The sequence below is a fragment of the Globicephala melas genome, chromosome 3 (genome assembly GCF_963455315.2).
Source record: "Globicephala melas chromosome 3, mGloMel1.2, whole genome shotgun sequence".
NCBI classification, from domain to species: Eukaryota; Metazoa; Chordata; class Mammalia; order Artiodactyla; family Delphinidae; genus Globicephala; species Globicephala melas.
Genome location: NC_083316.1, coordinates 90,192,818 through 90,219,957, shown reverse-complemented (window position 1 = coordinate 90,219,957; position 27,140 = coordinate 90,192,818). Strand labels below are relative to the sequence as shown.

Sequence of the window (27,140 nt, the reverse complement as noted above, 5' to 3'; positions counted from 1 at the left end):
CTTGATCTTCATTTGTACCTACAAAAGTGAACTTTTCTTTTACCCCTGTAGGTGTAGAAAAATTTTCCCTTCTTCCCTTCTAGGTCTTTGGCTGGTCTAATAACTTAATTGACATGAGACAGGTTAACAGGAGACAAATTTAATTTTGTATGTACCGGATCCCCATAAAATGAGATTCAAAGAAGGGAACCGGAGCTGAAAGCTTTTATAACGTTTAGACGAAGAAACAGTAAATTTGTGAAGAATTGATAGGCAGAGGGGTTTGTGGTGGGGTAGTAAATGGTGAAGAAGTAACAAGGTTTATTTATACAGTTTTCTCAGCCCTAAATTCTCTCTTCTGGTACAGGGAGGCTACCTTTCACATGGGCAATTTGCTTTCAGGGGAACAAAGGAGGGTCAGAGTGTCCTTTTGCACCCACTGTTTCTCAAGGACCTTTAATACAAAATAATCAATATGCCAACACAGCATATTTTGGGGGGACATATTCTGAACACCTACACCACCAGCCTTAGTAGTTCTCTAGCATCAGTAAGAGAAAATTAGTGATTTTATTTCAACATTTTATTTAACCTTTTCATATTACACAATTTACTGAAAACACTTAAAGTACCAGTGAGACAAAAACTTAAAAGAAAATACAGACAACACACCTCTTCTAGCTGAGGTAATATTGTATAAAATTCATTGTCAAATCACAAGTTTTTGTTACTCTATTATACAACTTGGTAGCATATCAGTGATAATCAGTGACTCAAAAGAAAGACATTATATATCCAGTTTATATGAGAGAGAGAGAAGGAAAGGGAGAGAAATGTATAACTACTTGAAAGAGTAGAGAAACCAGAAATGCCGAAGTTAAGTATCACTTAAATTCTGATGCAATGTGAGTTGTTACCATGGGGATTTTCTTTGCTTATATATTATTAAAAATAATTAATTCAAACCTGGCTATCTTTTCAAGACCTCCCAGTATGCAAACTGAGGGTAAACATCCTCCACAATCTCATTTGAAAAAAACAAAAAGCCATGTGTTTTCTTTTATCTTCTGAGCATATGTATGAATACACGGAAATACTGAAGTGTTTGTGCCTAGTCAGTTAGTGAATGCTTTGTGGGGTTATAACAAACACAGTGCTGAAGACAGCTGTGAGCAGGCAAGCACATATGCAAAATGAGCAAGACCTCTTGCCTCTCAGTTTTACTTCTGAAAACACTGGCTATCAAACTCCACAATCCGTAACCATTTTGAAATTAGTTTTTTACTATTTCATAATTATAACATCTAGTGCTGGAGTTCGGAGGCTTAAATTATGTAAACTTAGAGATTATTTTTCTGGAAACCATAAAATAAAGAGTCTCTCGAAGGAAAGGGATTTATAAACAGATTTAGTAAATCAATTCATAAATTCACTTAACATAGTAAGTTAATATTTACCAGGTATTTGTTTTTAATTCCATTGCTTTCAGACTATTTGACTCCAGTTAAGAAACCCAACAATGTAAGGCAAGTATATCATACTTCAGCTCCATGGCCCAAATCTAGCTTATGTAAGTGGATCACTGGGACTGTGGAACATTTTAATAGACTCTTACTCATGATAATATTAATCATACTGAATTAAAAATGTTATTCTAAGCTATTATCACCTTAAGAAATATAGCCCATAGGTATTTGATTTTGGCACCTATATGCTAAAGAAATAGAGCAATTTTAAAAGGGAAAGAGCATGTCTAATGTTTATTTTGCTTATTCCTTTCTAAATTCAGTTAAACATATTTGGCCGGCATTTAAGTGCTTGAATTTTAAGGATTTTTTTATATTTCAACTAATTTGGAGTGGTACTAAAAAAATTAGTATTTTACTTGCTGCCTTTCAATTTTAGGTTTTTTTTGAATTTTTTTTTTTTATACAGCAAGTTATTAGTTATCTATTTTATACATACTAGTGTATATTTGTCAATCCCAATCTCCCAATTTTAGTTTTAACATTAATTTGTATTCTTTCTCCAAAGAGACAGAAAATAAGACCAACCTACTTGTATGTGGTTCAGCCTATCAGTCTTGTAAATGATTCCACGAGACAGATTTATATAACTGAATCTTCATAACTTTCATAAAATAATCTTGAAATATCTAGTAATTAGCTAAAGGATCCCAGATTTTCACTAGTAGATACTTGATTCCATTCAGATTCTGTTCTTCTAGAAATTTTCTGAAACTTGAAATTTTCAGAAGTTTACTCTTGTCTGAAACTATCTTCGATTATAATAAAAATGAAAGGTTTTTAGGAAGTTGGACATATTATAAACATCTAAAAATTTACTTATTAATTCAAAAGCAATGAGAACAACTTAAGTGCTGTAAACCGGACAAGGTAAACCATAATCTGAACGAGTACAACTTGTGTTTAATTTGATTTTCTCCCTCATGGTGGAATGGAAAAATGGAAAACTTCCATGTTTTAGTCATTAAAAAAGAACCACACATACACAAGATAGTAGAGAGAGTTGCAACAAATGTATTGTTTCACACTTTCTGGATGTCAATTTTTGGTTCCAACATTATTAATCACAAAAAGTAACCATTTCGCTGACATTTAGTAAGTAAAATAGATCTCAGTAAAACAGAACCTGCATTCTAGGTTGGACAACATCAGTGCAAAGTCATTGTACTTCAGTGTGCTAAATGGTTCCTAGTAAAACTGATCATTCACATGAGGAAATGAAACTTTAAAACATTTAATGATGGATTAATCAAATGCAAATCATTTTACTATATGAAGAGCCTCACCCACCAAATTCAATTTCGGGACAGAATTTTTTTATTAAACTGATGACCAACTTTTTTGCTTATTATTTGTTGAAATTTACTTCTTTTCATCACCCATAAAAAGCAAGGACAAACTTCCTTTAAGGTTTCTATTTTTCATCAGTATTCATCCAAACAAGTTTCAATAAAAGGTGATAAGGATAAACCTGCATTTCCCTTTATGTATATCTAGTTTGGAGAATGAAACTATGAACAGAAACTAAAAGAAAATAAAAATTGAAGTCATCATTTAATGATGACTATATGGAAGGCAAGAGGCACAAATTCCCAGGTGAATTTTAATCGTGTCTCCTCTAAGTCAAGTCATTCAGAAACGAATGGCAAGTGATATTCACTTTAGTACACAATTTGTAAATGTGGAAGCAGGAATAGTTGTCATGATTATTTTATATTCTATCTCTGTTAAGAGTGGTTCTAAAAACAGTCTGATGATTCATAAGGCTAGATAAGCAAATCAAACTTTATAAACATATGACAAATTCTAAGTTGCTGGCACTGAAACGGTGGGTTTGCTTATGGACAAGTAAGCTGTTTGCCTTAAATCTTTGGGGTACCTTGGCTTTTAATATTTTGTTCTGATATTCAAGCAGAAAATACATAACTGCATTTTATACAGTAAGCTGATCTAAGAGTGGGAAATTTGTAGGGATGGAGGCAATTCCAAGTTGTATGTATGCATATAAGTGGCTTTATCGAATAAATATACAGCCATTAAAGTTATACAGGGACAGTGCAACTTAAAACCCTCAGCTCCTGTTTACAGATTGCCAGATCTAATCTTTCTTGTCCGGGTTACTGATAACATAACTTATTTGCTTAAAGGTAAACTATGACCTCCTGCTACTATACACTGTATTAAGAATGACATACCAATATCTAGAAGGTGAACTAAACATGTAATAAACATTAAAGTCATATGAAATTTTGTTTTCAGTTTGCTGACAAAATTTTGCTTCTTCCCGAGATCATTTTTAGTTCAGCATTAGTGCTACACTAGCTAGAATTTAATTCATATGAGTGTCTTTATTCAGTTTTCAAATTTGGAATACTTTGAATCCAAAATATATACCAATAACCTTTTTAAAAAGTGAAGAGTCAATATAATCAGCATGGACTTTTTCTACCAGTTTCACTTTCTAATCCATTTCCCACCAACGGTATTTCACTCTTATCCCTCATAATTTCATAATGAAGTATCCAGATGATGTCTTTCAGACTAACCAGGAATCTAAATCTCAAACACTATTTTGAAGAAGAGTAGAGTAAATAATCTTGGTAATCTGTAAAACAGCTGCGTGCAGCGTGTACTGTATTACAACAGCACCAAACCCTTTATAAAAACCAAGCATTCCTTCTTCCTGCCTTATGGTATTGATACAGTCTCTCATTCCCTCATACTGTGTATTAATTGGAAGCACTTCATAGCCAAGGTCTGTATTGTCAATTATTGTGCGTGTTCCTTGAATGTGAAGGCGGTGCAAAACTGTTTCCAATGGGTAAAGTATAACATCAGAGCAAAGACTGGCAGCAAAGTTAGCAATAAGCTCTGGAAAATAAGCATCCAACATACTCTGCACCGGGCTAGTGCTCTCAGCTAGGTGGCTATTGTAAGTCTTTCTCTTTAGAATTAGCAGGACAATCTTCTGAATGACTGAGCTAATGATGTAATGAAGAACCCCATGCAGCACCGTAGGGAAGATCAAGGAAAGAAGCGGAAGTAGTCGTTTGCTGTGAGGCACTCCCAAGCCTATCACTCTTCCAATTCCTTCTTTAATACATTCCAAAATTCCAGTATTGTCTCGAATTATCTCACTCTGAAATGAAATGATGAAATGAGTAAAAGTTAACATCTGCTTATTCTGCCACAAAGAAGGATTCTTTCTAGGTCTCTTTTAAACCCTAATTTTCTGACTAAAGAGGAAAAACATCAATGGTTTGCAAACTTCAAATGTTATCTAGGCATTAGATTCTTTTTTCAAATAAAATTTCACAAAACAGATAGCAGTGAAGCTGGGAGCTATTCTTATTGGGGGAGGGAAACGAGAAGAGATGTGGAGGGTGACACACCTGGTTTCCCCACCCTCAAGAACCTCCTTAGGACACATTTTGAAAAGCAACAAATATTGTACATGACATTGAAGAGGTAGCACAGTGCTTGGAGTTCTTAAGCATTGCTTTAAAACCCACCTCCATTATGTACTTACTGGTCATGTGACCATGGGCAACTTACTTAACTTCTCCTAAGAGTCAGTTTACTGTTCTATAAAAATGGAATTAGGCCTACCTACCTTTTATGCACAGAGTTGCTGGGAGCATTAAATGAAAAAAGGCCTGGTACCCAGAACACACTCAATAAACATGAGTCATTATCATCTGCATTGTCTCTGCTTTTTTACAATTATGGGGATATGTATAAGGAAGTTTGTGATACTGGTTACAGAGGCATGGACAGGCAGAAAAGGAACAACTAAGAGGCCAATTTGGCTGCAGCAACGACTGAAGAAGAGAACAGCAAAAAATGAAGTTAAAAAGGTAGTCAGGGGCCATACCATGCCACTGTGCAGACCTTGGCCTCCAGTCAGATGGGAAGTGACTAGGTGGTTTTAAGCATAAGATGGGTAAGATACAATTTATGTTATACTGGCTGTTGCGTAGAGGAGAATGAGAGCAGAGGCTGAGAAACCAGTTAAAGATATGATGGTGGATTGGACTAGCAGGTAGCAAAGGAAATAAAATGCTGCAACTGTGCTTTTATCCTAAAATTATAGCCAATAGGAATTACTGGTAGATTTGATTCGGGGTGTGAAAAAGAGAAGACAAAGATGACCTCAAAGCTGTTGGCCAGAGGAATAGCAGTGCCTTTTACTGAGTTGGACAATATTCCTGGGGTAGCAATGTGGGGGAGAAGATCAAGAATTCAGAAATGTTAAGTCTAAGGTGTAAACTCCAAGTGGAGTTTATAACCTAGACTACAAGGAAAAGGTCCGAGCTGCACGTACAAATGTGAGAGTTTACAGTGAAGAGAACATATTTAAAACCATGAGACTAAAATGAGCTCACCTAACCTAATCCATTTACCTGCCTCTGGCCCCCTTCCCAGTCCAGTTTATTTTTAATACAGCAGCCAAACAGATCCTATTAAAGACACAAGTTAGATCATGTCACTCTTCGTTCAAACCTACCAAAGACTTTCCATCTCCCTCAAAGTAAAGCCAAATTATTACAGTGATCTTTAGTGTCCTGTGTGATCTCTCTCCCTCTTACCTCTCAGACCTCATCTCCTCTTGTTCTCCCTTCCTCAGTCAGCTTCAACTGTATTGGCCTTCATTTTGCTCCTCAAACATGTAAGATATAATCCTACCTCAGGGCCTTTGCACTTGCTTTCCCTCTGCTTAGAATGTTCTTCTCCCAAATATCCATGTAGTTCTTATGTTCAGACCTTTACTCAAATGACTTTTGCTTCTGAGAACTTTCCTGATCTTAAAAAAATAGTAACATCCCTTGCTACCCATTACTTGTTTTATTTTTTAGCACTTAGCACCATGAAGTATCCTTTTGTTTATCTTGTTTATGTCCATCTTCCCCACAGGAATGTAAGTGCCATGAGGGCAGAAAGTTTTTGTTTGCTATGTTATCCCCAGGGTCTATAACAGTGCCTGACATAGGTTAGCACTCAATAAATGAATTTAATTCATTTATTTAAAATTTTAAAATTTAAAATGAGCTTTTAAAAAAAATTAGCAGTTAAGAAAGATTAGCTGAAAGGTGAAGTCAGTAAAAACCTTGATTTAATACTATGCTGAGAAGTCTGAAATTGATCTTCGAGAATATGAGTCAACGTGGATCCTTAATCAGCAAAAGGATACAAGCACTGCAATTTAAGAACACTAATCTTGCATGAATATGTAGAATGGACTTTAAATTGCAGGAAACAGAACAAAGATTCTTAGTAAAGACAACAGATCACTAGGAAGTTCATATTGAAGAATGGTGGTGTTCTTTAGGAGATCTATATATACATGTGTATTTTTCAAGGGAAAGACTGTTCTCAAAGAGATCTGAGCTCCCCAGACAGGCAAAAAACCACTGAACATGGTAGGGAGAAAGAAGCTAATGTAACAAGAAGGAAAGAGAATGGTGGCCTATCGGTGGGGAGCAGCAGACAATCTCAGATACTCCCTAAAGTTAGAACTGAGAAGGCATGATGGCTGATTGGTTATGAAGGATGAAAGAAATATGAAAATCAAGAGTTTTGTAATTTTTAGATTCATATAAAGGTGAGAGTTAAAAGGATTCATGCAAGTAAATGAGTTCTCCAGGACAGTGAATATGAGACACAAAGCAGAGAGGGTCAAGGATTGTGCCTTGGAGCTACAGGAGAAGAGATGGTAAGAGGTTACTAAAAGAAAAGGAGGATGTTGAAGAGAGTAGAAATTGAAGGAAAAAAAAGAGAACTAGAAAATCAGACAAAAGGAGGTGGTCAGCAGGTGGAACCTGGGGCAGAAAAAAACAGGGCATTTGGGTTAAAAAAACAAAACAAAATGAACATATAGTGAGCTGGGCACTTTACATAAATAATTCACTTAATTTTTATAATTCAGTTAATAAAATACTATTCCCATTTTATGTATGAGAAAATTAAGATTTAAAAAAGGTTAGGACATCTGCTAAAAGTCACAGGTCTAATTTAAGTAGAGAAATGTGACTGTGATATGGGTCTGCATAAAGCTAAAACTTGTTTTTCCCCAATATATCACGCTGTTTCGTTTTTTTTTCCTTCAATAATTATCTTCCTGCTATTTTTTCCCCCTTATCTATAAAATGAGGCTATGTCATAAAGTGATAATTCTGTAAACTGCAGCCCCATACAAAGGTTATATCCTTTCACATTGCCAAATGCAAGGGGATAGGAGACAATATTTGGGTAGCAAGATGTTAACTTCAGTTAATAATTCTAAAAAATAAACACATAAAAAATCAACAATAGGTTCTGCCCCCAATCCACCCCCAACTGAATCTCTGCCCTGGGGTTTGAAGGCAAGCAGGTAAATGTGAAACACATAAAGGACTTCCTTCCTCAATTTGTGCCGTGCTCCACTGCACTGTGTAGTGAAGCGAGAAAGGTCTGTGATGGTTTTGGAGTTCCTTCACCATTTGGTCCAATTTGTATTGTAATAAGTCAATGTTTCTAAAGTTGTGCAGGAAGATGGGGTCATTACGAGTTTATGCATGAATAAAGTTTTTTCTGCCTTTAAAAAAAAAGAAAAGAAAAGAAAAACAACGATATGGCCAGAAAAGCAATTAAGTGGAAAAGAGTAATTAGAAAAGGAAAGGCTGATCCAGTGAGGTTTTATTGAGAGGAAACTCATAAGCGCTGATTATGACAAAGAAAAAAATATGCTAGAGGATCTGATGTTGGAGACAGAAGACAGGTGGTAGACAGTTAGTTGGATTTTGTGTACAGGGTAAAGTTAAGCTAGCTTTCTTACAGTTTTAAATGCAGGAACGGTATGTGAGAAAGTACATTAATTCAATGTACTTGAAGTGCCACCATGTGGTTAGAAATAGTGAAACAATTTAAAATGCTAGCAGGAGACTGCTTTCGCTTTGTAGTATATACTAAACACCATAGCATCAAATGTTCCTTAAAAGGCATATTTAAAAAGAATGCTGTTAGTAAACTACCTATGGGGACTACCTTCTCACTGTTAGGATGATTATCCATCATGTTTTATGTTCAGGTAATTAGTAATTTATTGTCTGATAAGCCATAACTATTTGAGTTATTAAAAAGTTGGAGGAAAAAACAAAAACAAAAAACAACCCTATAGATTTTTTTGTATTCATAGGCTGGTTTCTGAGATATCTGAATGAAGAGTACAGCTGTCTGTGTAAGGGATAAAAAGAATTAAAAGTGTGAAGTAAATTTGCAAAGGAAACAGACACACCAGCAGTGTGCCTAGTATATAATCTTTGATATATGTATGGTATCTGAGAAAAAATAATTTTTTTAGAAGGATACTGTCTTAAATTTTTCTGTTATACTATCAGACATACACAATATACTGAATATTCCAACAACATTTTTAATTTAAAAAAAGACAGGAAAAAATAGCTCACCTGTACTGTTTCGATTAGACTTGCTGAATAAAAAGGCATTGCCACTATATAAGTTAGGCTGTAGAAATTAAAACAAACATCAGTATACTGAAACAAGATGCTTACACTAAATTTTTTAATATCTACATTAATACATCAACATAATTTATACTCAAGCTTGAATAATATATTCAAGGTTTTTAACTATTAATACCTATAGCCTAAAGATACTTCGGAGACCTGTAACAGAAGATGCTTTACTCAACAATTAGAGATGAAAAATTACGTATTAATAATAACACAGTGACAGCCTGTAAAGAAAATTATTTTAAACCAGTAAAATGTAGGCTTGTTTATGATTCACTGTTTGGACGTCTACCTGCACATAGCTAATGTAGCCTGTATATCTGATACCTAAAATTTAGGTTGAGGGATCCATTCCATTGCTTGCCTTTTTAGTGATATCTCAACAAGGCTACTGTTCTGCTATTGTCCTATCTATTATCATTATCCATTCCCAGATTTCCCACCCAGCAGAGCTAAGCCAGTCTTCCATGGTAAGTGAAGTCCCCTTTTATTATTAAAAAACAATATTGTACAGCTTTGCAAAGTTGCCTCCTATTGCCACTATTTAGACATAGTAATATTACAACTTTGCAAGCCTGCAAAATATAGTTATTTAAAATAATGTCAAGGTGGGACTTACCTAACCCTATGGGCCAGGTCCTGGCAAGTAGTGGTTTTCAAGGTGAATGGAACATCACTAAGTAAAAATGTGCTGGAATGTCCCACAGAGGGAGCCAGCAAGCTGGGGGGTTTCCAATTCCCAATCTTCAAAAAAAATTAAAAAGTGAAGAGTAAAATTCTAATCCATAAAAATGGTCAGTGTTGTAAAGTCACTAAGTGCCTTTAGGACTACGTTTTAATGACACTAAGGTTTTGTTTGAGTTTACTCATCACCATACAAATATAAATTTGTATGTCTGCTTACTAAGAGAATAATGATAATAATAATAAGAGTAATAATTTTCCTGGCAATTCAGATTTAACAAGTTGAAGATCTCTGCTAACTTCCTAAGAATGCAAAGAAAAATTAGGTTGTGATTTTAGCCTTTCAAATTAGAAGGGTTATTTAAAAGACAACATATATTTCAGGATTTTTTTCCTAAATTCTATGTTACTTTTCTGATTAAGTTCTAGTCCCACAAATATTTCATTGCTCTACTTTCCTTCACTTTGTTTATTTAATAAGCTTTTTTTCAGTTCTAACACTATAAAAATGGATATAAATGCTGCTTTTGATACTTACGATTTCAGTAGAAGGTGTTCTCCTATTTGTTTAGGATTCCATTTATGTGAAATCTCCCTAAAAAATAAATAAAGTAAAAGCCATGTTTTCTAAAACATCTTGAATTAGCTTAAGCTTTAAAAAAGTAATCAATTTTTAATTTTTTTTAATCTGTAGGAGAAATATATTCTCATGATGAACATTTTCCTTTCTGGGACCCGTCAAACAATACAGTGGGTTGAAAAGAGAAAAAACATAGAAGGTCTTTCTGTATGTGCTGACAGAAGGGGATGACAGAGGAGGAAGAGTTATAACTGACTATAAAAATGAACATGAGACATTAGATAAGATGCAAAAATGATAGACTGAGGAAAACAATCGAGGGGGAAGAGAAAGGTAAACAATAAAATAGTATAAAGGAATAAAAAAAGCTTTAAAATGTATGTAAGAATGAGAATTAGAAAACAAAACAAAATTAAGTAACTGTAATTCAGAATGACACATACATTTGTATAGCCCCTAATTTTCAAAGTGCCTTTACTTATTGAGATGACATTACTTTTGTGACCTTTATTATATTCTATTATCTTTTTTAGCTCCTACTATATGCCAGGCATTGTGCAAAGCACTCTGCATAAATTACTTCTAACCCTCACAATGAACCTATAACCCCCAGTTTCATAGATGAGGAAATCGGCTCAGAGATGGTTCATAACTTACCCAAAGCCATGCAACTAGTTAGTGGTGCAACTTGGTCTAAACCATGGTCCGTATGACTTGAAGTCTATACTATCTGCCTGTACTGCCTCTCACCTCATTTGATACAAGAAGGAATCCTGTGAGATAAGCAGAGCAGGTACTGTCCTATTTCTTTTACTTATGAGAAAAATAAAGGTCAAAAAGATCACAGGTGGACATATACCCTGAGAAAACCATAATTCAAAAAGAGTCATGTACCAAAATATTCATTGCAGCTCTATTTACAATAGCCCAGAGATGGAAACAACCTAAGTGTCCATGATCGGATGAATGGATAAAGAAGATGTGGCACATATATACAATGGAATATTACTCAGCCATAAAAAGAAACGAAATTGAGCTATTTGTAATGAGGTGGATAGACCTAGAGTCTGTCATACAGAGTGAAGTAAGTCAGAAAGAGAAAGACAAATACTGTTTGCTTACACATATATATGGAATTTAAGAAAAAAAAAATGTCATGAAGAACCTAGGGGTAAGATGGGAATAAAGACACAGACCTACTAGAGAATGGACTTGAGGATATGGGGAGGGGGAAGGGTAAGCTGTGACAAAGCGAGACAGAGGCATGGACATATATACACTACCAAATGTAAGGTAGATAGCTAGTGGGAAGCAGCCGCATAGCACAGGGAGATCAGCTCGGTGCTTTGTGACCACCTAGAGGGGTGGGATAGGCAGGGTGGGAGGGAGGGAGACACAAGAGGGAAGAGATATGGGAACATATGTATATGTATAACTGATTCACTTTGTTATAAAGCAGAAACTAACACACCAGTGTAAAGCAATTATACTCTAATAAAGATGTAAAAAAAAAAGATCACAGGGATATGTTCAAAGGAGAGAGGCAGAATGCCAGGTCTGGAACCAAGGTCTAGGACTGCGTGCTTCCTACTATTTAGGTTACCTTTGGAAACCAGAAAAGAGAGAAGAAAAAGAAGAGAGGCAAGCTGAATGAAGAACAAAAAGGGAGAAAGTTATATCAAGAGAAAAGTCAAAAAGGAGAAAAGAACATGGAGAATAAAAGGGAAAGTAAAAAGGAGGCGGTGGGGGGGGAATGAAAAGGCAGACAGAGGGGATGGAAGGGAGGCGAGGGGAGGGAGGAAGGCAGAGTAACAGAGAAAAGGAAAACGTAAAATAAAGGGGAGACTGGCTGCCACCTGCTCCCCTGATGACATTGGCACCCATGTACCACGGCCACAGCAGGAACCTGAGAAAAACATTTTCTATTTGTAATGAGTAAGTATGACAATCATAAGGAGACAAAGGAATATATTTTATACTAAAAAGGTAAAGGAAATTAATCACTGATAATGTAAGTGCTCTAAAAACAAACTCAGTACACTTATGGCATGGGTGGTATGTGAACTTTTCTACATTTTTCTAGGAGACTGAAAGGTCTGCAGAGAAACTTTTAGACAACAGAACAACCATCTCTGATTCATCACATTCTGATTAAATTAATACCAGAATACTATATGAGGCCTGAACAACTATCGAAAAATGCAGCTGGAATGACATTTAATGATTAAGACGAAAATTGTAAAAAAAAGATTAGGCTACTTAACTTACTGACAGTGACTTTATGATTATAAAACAAAATATGCTAAAAGTTTTGGAAAATTTCTGGGCACTGCTATTACTCTTACTATGACCTCAGAAAGGGTTATCACAGGTTATTATGACATTAAGTTTGTGCACTCCATTAACATTATGGATAGATGGGTCTGTGACCTGCATTTCTGTAAGGACTGGGCCACCTTTCCTTTGAATACTAATTACTGCGGCCGGTTCGTAAGATTATTAGGATTAAGGTAAAAAGAGTGAAAAAAGAAATTTAGAATCAAGTATAAAAAAAACCCTGAGACGCTCTTCCTGGTATCTGCTTTCTACTCCTTTATAAAATGTGTAAAACTTATTGCCACAGCTCTATAAATTTAAATTAGCATATTTAAATGCTTCAGGAAAAAGGGTAGTGTAAAAATCTACTTGTGATTAAACCTTTTTATATTTCATCATCAAATACCAAAATATATAAGTATATTTAACTCGCTATTTTCACAAGCAAAAACTGCCCTTCAAATGAGCAACAAAATTAAGTGAAGTGACTTACTTTTTATCAGTTTTTCATTTGACACACTAACACACATACTCCCATGCATAATCAATACACAAATGCAATAGAATTTTTAAATAACGCTCTATTTATAGTCTGCTTTCCATTGCCTCTTATTTTCCCGTGCTCAAACTGCCCTCTTAAAAAAAAAATCTTCCCTCAATGTAACCCAAGCCCCTCATCTTCCAGCTCCTTCTCTTCATCTCTCCTCTTCACAGAGGACTGTCTAAACTTGCTACTTCCATGTCCTAGCTTCCCACTCACCCTGAACCCATTCCAAATTGGCTTCTACCCTATTATTCTAAGAAAACAACTCTTGCCAAGGTCCCCATGACCTCCACATCACTAAATCAAATAGGCATTTTAAGGTTGTGCCTTATTTGACCTTTCAGCAGCCAACATGCACTTGTGTTCTTCCCTCCTTCTGGAAGCACTCCCTGCCCCTGTATTCCACTATCCCATACTCTTCTGGTTTTTCTCCTCTCTTCTGGTCTCTACTTTTGACTCCTTTGCAGGGGCATTTTTCTGAACTCAGCAACCTATTCTGGAGTTCCTAAAGGCTCAAGCCCTGTTCTTTTCTTACTATATAAGTTACATTCCTTCTCCAGGCAATCTTACCCAAGATGATGCTTCAGAACCTCCCAAATCTATTATCTTCAGTTTAGACTTCTCTCTGTGTCAAAATGAACTTGTCCAAAATCAGACTTATAACTTTTCTTTCTTACTCTTAGACCCTTTTACTGTTCCCTAATTGAGAACTTAATCAGAAAGGAAATCTATTGAATTGGAGAAAGAGTTCATTGTATTTAAAATGGAATGTGTTTCAAGTCAGTGAATTCAGAGGAGTCATTAGGAGAAACAGACAACATGAGGAGAAAACAGTAAAACAGTACTGGTACAACTACAAATGTGAGATGAGTCAAACTAAGCTGGAGTTCAACTAAATGGATTCTGTGAGAGACTGAACTATACAGGTAGCCTTGGTTAGAGGTGCTCCTTATGTTAATGATTAGAGAAATGCCACGTGAAAGGAAAGGGTACTTCAGGGTAGAGCAACACAAAGTCTAACTCACTCCACCTGGGGGAAGGTTTGGGGAAGAATTTAGGAGGGATCTGAACAGTAGATAAAGAAAGAGATCACAGATGATGATCCTGGGCTTTATACATTTTTTTAAAAAAGTAATAAATACTGAGAAACTATAATGTGATCAGATCACAAATTCAGATGTGATCATAATCAGTATAAAAAAATATTGGTGAATCCAGACTGTCTCACCTATTGTACCTGTGATCACCGTGAACCTCAGTCTCAGAGACCCTAGAGCTCATCCTCCTCAAGTGGTAACTTCTGTGAAATGCTTTGGGTTTCTGCTTTAATACTGTGTCTGCTATGACTTTGTTTTCCCCCAAGAAAAGTCAGCCTTGCCCAAATAAGTTAGAATTAAAAAAAAAAAATGTTTACACTGTATGTCTGAGAATGGCTTTATTTGACATCTAGTTACACAAGCCAAAATCCTAGAAGTCATCCTCGACACCCTGTCTATCATCAACCAACTTTAATCCATCATCAAGTTCCATCAATTTTACCTAAATATATCTCAAAATCATCTATTTACATCCATCTCAAAAGATACCATCCTAGTCCTAGTTACCATATTTCTCACCTAGATGGTGATAGCTTATGAACATGTATCCTTTTCTCTACTTTGGTCCTCCTGCAATCTTTTCATCTCCACTTACAATGACCCTTTAGAAACATAAATCTGATCATGTCATTGACTCCTGCTTAAAACTCCTCAATATTCTTAAAGTGGCCTACAAAGCCAAGCGCAGATTGGCTCTTGCTCTCCATCCTGCTCTCTGAGCTCAAACCCTATGAGCCTTCCCTCAATTACAGGAATTCTCCACATTCCCCCTGCCGCACTGCCTCTGCACCAACTGGTCTGTGTCTCCTGAGTGCCATTCGGATCTCAGCTTAAGTGTCATTTTATTAGGGACACTGTTCCTAACACTCTAATACTGTCACAGAACCATATTCTTTTCTTTTAGAGAAAAAGCCTCAGTTTGTAATTATTCATTCATTAGTGGGATTATTTTACTTAACATATGTCCCTTACACTAGATCCCAAGTTTCATGGTCACAGGTACCTTTTGTTTCTTCTCACTATATACCTGATTTCTAGCACAGAACCTAGCACATAGTAGGGACTCAGGAAGTATGAGCTAAATAAATAAATGAAGTAATGAGTGAGATTTACCACAAAAATTTAACCCAAGTAGAATACCACAAAGACAACCTTTTCTGTCTTCTTTAATAAGATTCAAATGACCAACAGACAATACATACCCACACAACTGATGTGTCTGTGTGTCTACAGAGTAAGAAAGTTAGATAATAAAATTTAACAAAATTTTGTGCCTTCTCATTCTCATTTCTCTTTTCCCTTCCCTTCAACCTGAAGTTAAAGTTACTACTTCTTCTCTGCTTTAGAGAAAGGGTGTTACTTGCCTAAGGTCCCAGAACTAAAAAGTGGAATAGTCAGGACCAACAGTGTTCTGACTGCAAATACAGAATTCTTTACTCTTTGCGGTACAGAAATTACTGAATTTTGTTAAATTTTTATAAAATTTTGTGTTTGTGGGAGAACTTCAAGAACATTTGATGACAAGTACTAAGTTTTGATCTTATCCTGTGATATGAAAAACAATGGGGTGAATGAAGTTAGCCAAGGGCAGAAATTCAGATTTTTTTTAAGTATGAGAGGAGAAACTTAGCTGACAAAACATTTTTTGTTTTCTCTGTTAACACTCAGCAAAGCTGTGTTAAAGGAACTTCAAAGCTATATGGTCCTTTGAAAGCAATCACACTGGCAAAAAGCCTGATATCAGTCTCTTTTGCCTTTACTTCCTTCCCTACAAAGACTGATTCTCAGATTGAGATGCTAGTGGCTGCACCTTCAACTACCTCACTTCCTTGTCAATCCAAAAAATTCACCCTGCCAGGGGCCAATTTTGGAATAATAAACCACTCGGTCTTTAACTCCATCCCTGGGATTTACTGTTGACACAGAAAATCCCAGAGTCCTGCCAAATAGCACCTAAACAAATTTATGATCTCCAACATTATCTCTTAACATTATTTTCATGTATTCCTTGTAAGATCCCCTTCCTGTTACTCCTAGCTGTGACTGTCTCAAATGTCTATCATTGTTCTTATGCTCTATCTAAACCACCCCAGTATGGTTTCACCTGTACCCTGTTTCAGAGAGAAAATATACCCAGAATCAAACATTCCAATTTCTCTACCCTCTCCCTCCAAAAGAATCTACAATTCTGATTCTTCTCTCTTGGCTTGCAGGCCACCACTGTCCTACAGCTTACTGCTCTTGTTAATTTTTTTTGTAAACATCTCTTACTACTCCCCTCTATTACCTCTCCTACCACACACACACACACACACACACACACACACACACACGTGCACTCACACACCGCCCAGGATTCTGTCCTTGGTCCACTCTCTGTCATCTAGTCTACACGTCCTCCTTAGGGAAATTCATCCAAAGCTTCAACTGCCACTTTAGTGCCACAACATTCAAAGCTATGCCTCCAGCTTTAAATTGTCTCTGAGACTGATCCACAGTTCCAACCACTACTAGGCATGTCCCCCAGATGTCTTGCATGAATCTCAAACTTTATTTATTTATCCAAAAATATTTATTTATTTATTTATTTGGCTTCATCAGGTCTTATTTGGCAGCATGCGGGATCTTTGTTGCAGCAATGCGGGCATCTCTCGTTGTGGCGTGCGGGCTTCTTTCTAACTGTAATGCTCGGGCTCTAGTGCACGCGGGCTCAGTAGTTACAGCATGCGGGCTCAGTTGCCCCGCGGCATGTGGGATCTTAGTTCCCTGACCAGGGATCGAACCCACATTCTCTGCATTGGAAGGCAGATTCTTAACCACTGGACCACCAGGGAAGTCCCTCAAACTTCATTTATTGACAGTTACATTCCTTATCTTCTTTCTGACTCCAACTTACTCTTCTTTATAAATTCTCCAACTCAATTCCAATCTAGAAATCTGTCACTGCTGCTAATTCACTCTCCCATAATCCCATTCCCAATCTATCACCAATTATCTATTATACTTTAGAAATGTTTATCCAGCTCCTCCCTTCTGTTCTACTCCATAGTTCAGACCCTTCTCCGTCTGGCCTAGATTACTGTAACAGTTCTCCGTAAGTCTCTGTCTACAACACTCCATGTTTTAAAAAAACAGTGCCACTTGAGAAATCCTTGATCAAAGAACCTATATATTAAACAAAAAGAAACAATCCCCCCCCTTAGATTCCCAACTCCATAGACAATAAAGCCTAAGTCACTTACAAAGGCAGAACCATGCTTTAGTCTAGCACCTCAGCCTCTTTTCACGTTATTCTACTCCACACATGCCCAATATTCTAAGCACAAGACACTTCTTATCACCTGGACCTTCCAACTTCCATAAAATTGGGCATGCTGTGACCTCTACTTGCTCTCCTTCTCTGCCAAGGTATTTCCTACTCATAATTCCAGATCTAGCTCAGATTTCAGGCTGTTAGAAAAATCTCTGCCAATAAATCCACGCAAAGTGTCCCCTGCACTCTGAAAGGGGTTTGTTTAATTACGGCGCTAATCACGATGTAGTAAAATTTGCTTACATGTGTCTCCTTCACCAAGCTAGCCACTTAAATAACAGGAATTGCTCACATACTCAGGTTTGTTCCTTAGTTGATAATTGTTGATATATAGCAGTAGGAGCTGAAAGAGCTCAATAGATACTAGACCAGGAAGCATTTTCTTTATCACATACTAATTCCATAAGATATAATTAATTATTTATTCTCAGTTTCTTCTCTTAGCTACTTCAGGCAAGTTTTCAAATTCAAGGTATTTTTAGCAACTATCATATTTTGTCATATATTTAATATGAAGTTAATCTGAGAAAATGCCAAAAAGGTACCTTGGTAAAGGTGTGAATTCACTGATTATTCCCTCTGCTCCAAGTGTGACTCCCTGAACAATAAATGTACTTCCCATTCCTTTCCAAAGAGCCCTTGGTCCCTAAAATGAACAAAATTTATGGTTATTTCTGTTAATGCCTAAAAAAGAAACCAACAAAAGGTCTTAATAAAACTTGATATTGAATGTTTACTGATATTTTCCAGTAAGGCATTATTCAAAAGGACATTTTAGTAAAGAACTACAACTGAAGTAAGTCCTATCATTATTTTAACATTTGTTGGGTGGCCTACATTTAGGTGAAGATAAACACTCCAATTAATTATCTCTAATATGGATTAAATACCCCTAATATTTCATTAATTTTGGCAAAGGTGTGAATTTACTGATTATTCAGTGATACCAAGAAGATGTCATTATCATGTTAAGTTAGTTTTAGTATAAGAGTTACAATATCTTTAATAACTAAAAGGAATTATTGTTGCTTTAATTATTACTAAGGCAAAATGGCACATTACAAATAACTTTAATAGAATGTACAGACTAATTCTCACCTGAGTTTTGTTGAAGCTGTACATAATATTGATGACTGTAAATGGAGTGAGATGATAAAGCCGAGCATGGTAATTAACCTGTAAAAAAAGATATTTCATGGTTATTTTCTGTTATTGTCTTGTTAAGAAATAAAAAGTCATGAAAGATACAGTGAGTCATAGCATAAATGAAAGTTCAATTCTAAAGTCAGCATAAATTACACATAAGCAAAATTACTCTTGAAAGTGCTTTAAATAACTTAAAAGTACAGTACATGAGGTTGTACAAATACAGCCCTGAAGACCAATGTGTGATATACATAGTAATGTAGAATATATAATAAAGAGGGCCTTGGTGTTTGATATTTATGTTTCCTTAAACACCAGAATTACATTCAATGTGGCAAAATGCTCATGCCATTAACACATAGGAACCACGAAGAACTCAGGGAACAGCAGATTCCTGTCTACCAATGGCAAGCAATAACAAGCTACAAACAATTGGTAAATTATGAAATCAGTATACGGGGTCAGAATTAATACTTATTAAGTGAAATAATAAAAAGGAAAGTATCAGAATGCATCATACATTCTGAAGGTATTATTTGCTAAAACATTTTAAAAAGTTACTCATATAGAAGTATACACTGGATCACAATGTGATATTGTCACAATGTAAAATATATGCCTGAAATTCACTGTTCTAGTGTATGTAACACTGTTAGGGCTATTTAAATAGCTATTTCTCTCTATATGCTTACTTTTTGGTGCTAAGCATAAACAGCTTAATTTTTAACTATTTCTATCTTGTCTAACTCAATTTTCAAAGAAGATAAGTTATATTATAGGAGCTTTTGCCAGTGTGGTCCACTAGCCCTCAAGGGCCTCATTACCCTTTCAGGGGATTGACAAGTTCAAAATTATTTTCTTGATACTAAGGCATCATCTGCCTTTTTTACTGTGTTGACATTTTCAGTAATACTGCAAAAGCAATGGTGGGTAAAATTACTCACTTCGTAGCATGCATGAAGGCAGTGGCACCAAACTATATTTTTGTACTTATTGTATTCTTTATCCGACTCACTTATAAAGAGGCAAAAGCCACTTTCCCTAAAGAATGCCCTTGGTGAAGTAGTAAGACACATTTATTTTATAAAATGCTGACTCTTGAGTACACATCATCTTTCTCATTAATATTTTGTGTGTTGCATAACGAAGATGGCTGTCATAAGGAAAAGAACTTGTCCGATGGATTTGTGAGCCTGAACTAACCACTTTTTTCATGGATCACCATTTTTTTCTGGAAAAACTAACAGAATATAGTTATTCACATTTGGGATAACATGTTTTTAAAACTGAACAAAGTGGGCTTGTTGATTAAACAACAACACAGTATTTGTTGCCAATGATAAATTTGAGCTTACAAGCAAAAATTATAATTCTGGAAAACCTATATCCACTATCAAGATCGTATGAAAACTGAAACGCTTTTCTGGTGAGACTGGTAGTGATTTTAATGACGGTGGTCTTTTGATACTGTAAAATCAAATGTCATAACATTTAGATGATCTATATGATTCAGTAAATTAGTATTTTTCAATTAATCAATGCATGATGTAACAGACGCATGCACACGTAAAAAAACTATTCAAGGGCTTCCCTGGTGGCACAGTGGTTGAGAGTCCCAGGTTAATCTCTTTGTCAATGGGATCTTCAGATAAATAGACTAGTTACACTTACTAGGAGGAAGAGACTTTATCTAGAGTGCTCTTAGGACAGCCCTGGCTACAGGATTACTATAAATAAACCTGAGGGCTTCCCCGGTGGCGCAGTGGTTGAGAGTGCACCTGCCGATGCAGAGGTCACGGGTTTGTGCCCCAGTCCGGGAAGATCCCACATGCCGCGGAGCGGCTAGGCCCGTGAGCCATGGCCACTGAGCCTGTGCGTCTGGAGCCTGTGCTCCGCAGCGGGAGAGGCCACAACAGTGAGAGGTCCGCGTACCACACAAAAAAAATCTATTCAACATGAAGTACAAATCAATAGCTTTTAATGTAACAGGGTATAAAAAGTTGATTGACGTGGTTTCAGATTTCACATTGCAAATGACTTTTAAAAAGTTACCACTTATTGAGTTTTGGTGTAGTATCAAAGAAGAATATCTGCCATTACCTCTTGTTTCTTTCAAAAACAAAGTGTTGCAACAAATTGACTATAGAAGCAGATGTGAAAATCTGGCTGCCTTCTATTATGCCAGACATTAAAGGTATTTTCAAAAAAGTAATAGTGATTTTTCATAAAAAGGCTATTTATGTCAGTATCTAATGATACTAATGATCTAATGATCAGTATCTAATGATATTAATATTTTAATTAATTAAACATATATATATGTGTGTGTGTGTATATATATATATATATATATGTATGCATAAATTTTTCCAGTTTGGGGTTCTGAAATGGCAAATATTGATAGATATAATCAATATAAACAATCATTCTTTGGAGACCTCAATAATATTTAAGACTTAAGAGCTTTCAAAGACCAAAAAGTTTGAGAACTGATATAAATTTTGGTGAATGTCACATGGGATAATGGTTACATGGTCTCAGTCATTTATCTGAGGTCTGTACTTCAAATCAGGGTTAGAATTACTGTTTAGAAAATCATAGAAAGTACATTTACCTGACATTGGCGGCGTAAAACAATGCAGGGATGGGCCAGTACATTTTCTGTAAAAAGACTATAAAATAATAATTTATAACATTTAATTTACAACACATATAAATCTGAATTTATTCTTGAAGAATCATGCATTATTTACATTATGCATTTTTCTTAAAATTAAAAAAAAAGTTTTCAAATGTCTAGACATGTTTGCAAATCATTGTACCAATAACAAGATTCAATATGAAAAAAACTAAAGCCAGATTCGCAAACTGGTACGCAAAAGCAACAACATATATAATATTAATATATACAGTATAAAGATGAAACTACATCTTGTATGCCTGATATGGAAAACTTCTTTCCTAGACAATTTAAATGCCCCTTTCCATTTCTTTCAGAGGATGTCCTATGAACAAAGTTCCTATCAGAAGGGCCATCTGCCCTATAAATTCTGTAAATTTTGGTTTTGATGTACTTTGCACTTAAGTTATATGGATTTTAACGATCATGTAAGTAAAACCTAGATGCCATGTTGCTAAATATCTTGTTATAATTCTAAAGTTCAGCAAAAAGGTTCAATGCACAATTACTTTTTTTTGGGAGACAAGATTAGATTTTATTTTATTCTTTGGATAGATACATGAAACTTCTTACAGTATTCCTTACAAAATTATTTTGTGTTTATAAAATTGAATGACTATTCTCTATCCTTACTGGGAAAAAAAAATCAAGTTATCGATTTTAAATAATAAATTTTTTCTGCAAAATATTTTTCAATATTTTAACTACTGCTCTAAAGAAAGCAATACTAATTACCTAACATTATAAATTAAAGAAAGAACTTTAAATAAAAACTTGAATTAAAAATCTTTAGACAAAATTACCTTGCAAGTCCAATACCAAATCCAGCAAATCTATTCAGCTGTTCTAAAACAGAAGGAATAAGATTACTCATAACCATTATTTAGGTTTACTGTGAAAACAACAAAAAGTATTTTCTTTTTAACATGATATTCATTTAAACTCCATGTACCAAAATCAAATTCTGATAGGGGCCAGAGAGGCCATCTGAGGAAGTGAAGAGCTCTCTGGAGGCTTGTGGCAAGTTGCAAGGTGTAGACCTTCTGAAGGCCCAACTGCTTTTCAGCTCCAATCCATTGTTGCCACATGGGACTCTGAGTCCAAGGTTTCAAAGCTGTGATTTTTCTAAAGAGATATTCTCATTTTTATATAGCATCTTCCAATCTTAAAATACTAGCAACTATTTTAAAAAGCGTTAAAATGTTGTGTGGACCAAAGCAAACACGTTTGCAGGTAGAACCTAAGGGCTACCAGTTTTCAACTTCTGACTACAAATAATTTAAAATTTTTTCTAGAGAAGACTCTGACTGATACTTTCACCAACTTTACCTCCCATGTTGTAAAATTCGTCCTTCACTGTTACTGATGGAGAGCATCTATGTTAAGCCACTAGTTGCAAGCAAAAATACCCATGAAAATTATTAAATTGAAAGAGCACTTAGGGTAACTGAAATGGGTAAATAAGGCTCTCTTCTCTACTTCCCCAAGTTTTAAATACTTTGATAGTAGCTGCTTAATTAGGTCTCGGTGATAGACTACTGCGTCCATATGCACTACAGCTGATGGCATATCTATAGTCTTATTAGAAGAGTTTACAGCTGGAAAATTCCTATGCATATGTCAAAACAGAAAATAAAACCTTTTTCTACTTAATTGGAAAACTTAAAATCATAATGGTGAAATATCACAACCCCAAGAGACCAGACATTAAATTTCAGCTATAATACAATATTCACAAGGGATAATTTTTCTCTCATCCTCTTTTCTCTCTCCCCTCTCTTCTCCAATCCCTCCCTCTCATCTCTGCTCTTTTGAATGAAGTAATGCCCTCACTATTCCCTGACAGACAGAACAAGGTCACGTAAACAGTCTCTGGGGAAACCACTTGGTTCACTATTGCCTTGAAAAACATGCAAGGTAGAGAGAAGCTTCTTTTGCCCAATTAAGATACTTTCCTTCTTTCAGCTTTTCCCTTTTTGTGTGTGTACAGGCCATCTGCTAATATTAACAGAAAATACCACTGACATTTTCTGGAAGGTGTTAGGAAGGTTTGCTATTGTTAACTGTGTAAGTCTCTCAGGCTTCTATCCTCTTTGCAGTTATTCACCAGCCTCTAAACTGGTGCAAAAAACCCCCACAAAACCCTGGTTATTAAGAGCTCCTCCTCATTGTAACCATCAAAGCATACATTATGAAAAGATAAAAACATCAGCTTTACTGCCTAAAGGTAACTGTGTAGCAATCGTACATGCATTTTCAATCATTTATAACTTTCCAGCACTCCTTCTGGGACCTGTAGGAAAAAAAAACTAGACAGAGTGAAAAAACTAACTGTATGACACTGAGTAAGTCACTGATCCTCCTCCATCTGTCCTCACTGGATGACATTTGAAGTCTATTCCTCCCAGTAACCCAAATCAAATAAATATTACTGTATTTCCAAGTCGAAATCAAAGAAATGAGAATACAATTTATGTCTGGAATATACATAATATTTAAGGATGTAATCTATTATTTTAAAAATTTCAGGAGAATGGGAAGATGCAGGCATTATTTCCATTTTACGAATACAGCAGATGTTGACAATATCTAGATCATACAGTGTTGAAATTAAAACAAGTTTTCTGACATGCTACAGAGAATAATTATGTCTTGATTCCAAAGACTTATCTTGAAAATCTCTTAGTGATTTTGACTTTTCAGTGGAGTTAAGTCAGAGAAAGAAAGCAGGAGGTGCGAAAATACAGGGGTAGTTTGGGGATCTAGAACAGATACAATTACTATGAGTAAACGGAAAAAGGAAAGATACACTTTTAGCCTACTCTGTGCTCCATACTGTACTAGGCATTACTCACACCTCATTGTTTTGACACTTATAAAACCCTGAGTTATTCTTCTACACACCTTAAAGATGAGAACACTAAGAAATCACAGAGGTTAAGAAAGTCTCTCAGCTTTTAAGAGTGGTAGAGGCAGATTTGAGCCCAAGACTGCCTTTGCTGGAAGTACTTCTCTTTCCTTCCACATTTCAAGGAAATATAGCTGTTGGTCAATTAGGTATTTTTCACATGATTCCCAATAAACAGTAAACCATTTCCGTCTTTCTTGATTCAGGTCATGGAATGTAATATGCCAAAACCCTCCGAAATCCTACCATGCAGACCACAGCTAAGTCAGTCGTCTTCTTTTGGAGGTGATCCCGGAGAAAACATTGGTGTAAAGAAGCGGGAGGAGGCCCGCTTCAGGGGCAGAGGACTAAAGGAGGGCAGAGGGTGTGGCGCGCGATAGGTCGGGAGGCCCGGGAGGCGGGACCCTCCGCGCGGCTTCCGGGGTATGCAGGACCCGGTCTGCGGCTCCCCACTCCACCCGCCCCTACCGTGCGCCCCAGGTCCCTTACCGCTGCTCTGCCCGGGCACGCTGCCGCCGCCGCCGCGGGGAAAGGGTTCCTCTGCTGGACCCTCGAGCGGGGTGGAGGGAGGGGGCACACCGTAGGGCGGGCTCTTCTCGCCCCAGTGCAGGTTGCGGCTACCCGGGATGTCTGGGGGAGTTGTCACCCAGTGGCTCAGGTCCGACGCGGAGCTGAAGGACCTTGCAGGGAAAGCGCCGCCAAAGCCCTGCTCATCCCGGGCACCACTCCGATAGCCCAAGCCATCGAATCCGTCCGGGCGCCGCGGATGCATCGCAGACGGGGCAGGATGAGAAGAGCCCACCCGGAGGCCACCACCCCTGGGGCCACGGCGACCTCGGGCCACACAGCTTTTCCTCCTCGGGAGTCTCCGCGTCTGGGGAAATTCTGACAACCGGAAGTCACGTTACAAATCCGGACGTTCAGGGAGCACGTGATCGTAGTCTCTTCCGGCGGCCATTAGAGACACGGTTGCTAAGGTGACGCGGCAGTAACTCTTAAAACTGCGGCCCTTAGTAGGGAGTGGGAAAATGACTGTCGGGTTAATGAAACACAGTACCGAGAGATGCTGTGAGGGAATTGGGGCGAGAGGTGCGGCCTGGATGAGAGGAAGTCGAATAAAGATGTTTCCTAGAGGGAGTTGACGCGTGGGTGGAGCTGACGCCAGAAATCTGATCTCAGGCAGAAATGCCCCGCCCCACACAAAGGCCCCAGGTCTAGCTCTTTCATTTCTTCGCTGGGCTGGTGTCCCGCCTGCCACGAAGGAGCTATTAGAGGTTAGAGTTGCGGGATGTTCGTATATCTGGCTTTGCCTCCCGCACTTAGCGTTTTGGGTAAAATCTGTTGAGAGATCTGGTTCGGCTCAGTGAACCCAAAAGTATTGTGGACGGCTAGAGCAAGCGTTAGAATAGAACGTCGCGGGAGAAAATCCGCCTCTTCCCCTCCCCTCCGCAATCTACCCCAAGAATATAAACTGTTCTCCGGGATTTAGGAATTAAGCATTTTGCTTTTCTGAGGCCACAAAACAACTATAGTTTTCTGTAGCTTTTTCTTATTTTTTTTTCTGCTGCATCTAAATCACTCAGGGTATTTAAATCCAAAGCGATACTGTTCAAAATCGAGACCCTAGTTAAAAAATTAAGAGGACTTCTAAAGAGAGTCTCCTACTACCTGTTTTCATCAGCTCCGTGGGATCTTCTGGCAGCATCTCTCTCCCTAGATGTGAACGAGCCTAACATGGGTTCTTCCTGTGTCCCTTCTGACCCATTGGACTCCCAGGATTCTGAAGGCTTTCGGAAGAGAACCCTGACGCACTATTCTGAATCTTCCAGAAGCCAACCTTTTTAAAAAGTGATTATCAACTTCGGTATAAGTAGATTGACATTCTTTTTTGTTTTTCCAGTATGCGGGCCTCTCACTGTTGTGGCCTCTCCCGTTGCGGAGCACAGGCTCCGGACGCGCAGGCTCAGCGGCCGTAGGCTAAGGGCCCAGCCGCTCCGCGGCATGTAGGGATCTTCCCAGACTGGGGCACGAACCCGTGTCCCCTGCATTGGCAGGCGGACTCTCAACCACTGCGCCACCAGGGAAGCCAGACATACTTAAATTGAGTTGTAATGTGGCTTGGGCAAATGTATTGAGTCATTTCCTTAGTAAGTGTATCCAGTATTACTCGAGTACTAATACTAAATTACTGTGTACCTAGTATCAAATTAGTTACTGGACATAATAAAAATATTTCTGTGTTCCTTAAGAATGATTGGCTCAGGTCCAAAACGTATTGTTTATTAAAAGAAGGAGAAAAAGGCCTGTGTGTGTGGCATCTCACAATTTCACATCTACCTCAGTGGAGAAAGGATGAGTTATTAAAAGGAGGACAATTGTGTAGCCACTTGAGGGGAAGAAACAACAGCCTCACCTCACAGCTTATTCCCAGATGAATTCCAGCTATAATATATTGGTGTTTTTTTTTCCTTTAGTTTTTGAAGATTGAATATTGGAAGAAAATAATTGGTGAATATTTTTCAAATAGTGGATTGGAAAACTTTCTAAAAGTGACGGCAAAGTCAAAAGCCGTGTAGGGAAAGAGTAATCAACCTGACCATATAAACTTTAAATTTCTACATGATAAAAAAGTTAAAACATAATAATCAAAACTTAAAGACAAACCACAAACTGGGAAAATTACATTTTAACATGGTTTAGACAATGGGTCACTTTATTGTAAAAAAGAGCTCTTACCAGTAAGGAAAAATTAGTAGGAATGTAAGCAAAGGACATGAAGAGACAATTTATAAAAAAAAAAAAATGCAAATGGATAATAGTTACATGAACAAATATCTGCTCTCTAGTAACTGAAGA

The 27,140-nt window shown here is 36.9% G+C and overlaps 1 protein-coding gene across 1 annotated transcript; it reads right to left on the bottom strand.

The window, feature by feature from the left end:
- Nucleotides 1–547: 547 nt before the first annotated feature.
- SLC25A46 (solute carrier family 25 member 46) lies at nt 548–25,192 on the bottom strand. The gene is made up of 8 exons (XM_030869904.3): nt 24,774–25,192; nt 22,180–22,222; nt 21,311–21,368; nt 18,649–18,726; nt 18,096–18,196; nt 10,239–10,295; nt 8,951–9,008; nt 548–4,644 (listed from the first exon to the last, which is right to left on the bottom strand). The coding sequence occupies exons 1-8, from the start codon at nt 25,054–25,056 to the stop codon at nt 4,066–4,068; spliced, it is 1,257 nt and encodes a 418-aa protein (XP_030725764.1). The 5' UTR covers nt 25,057–25,192; the 3' UTR covers nt 548–4,065.
- Nucleotides 25,193–27,140: the final 1,948 nt, after the last annotated feature.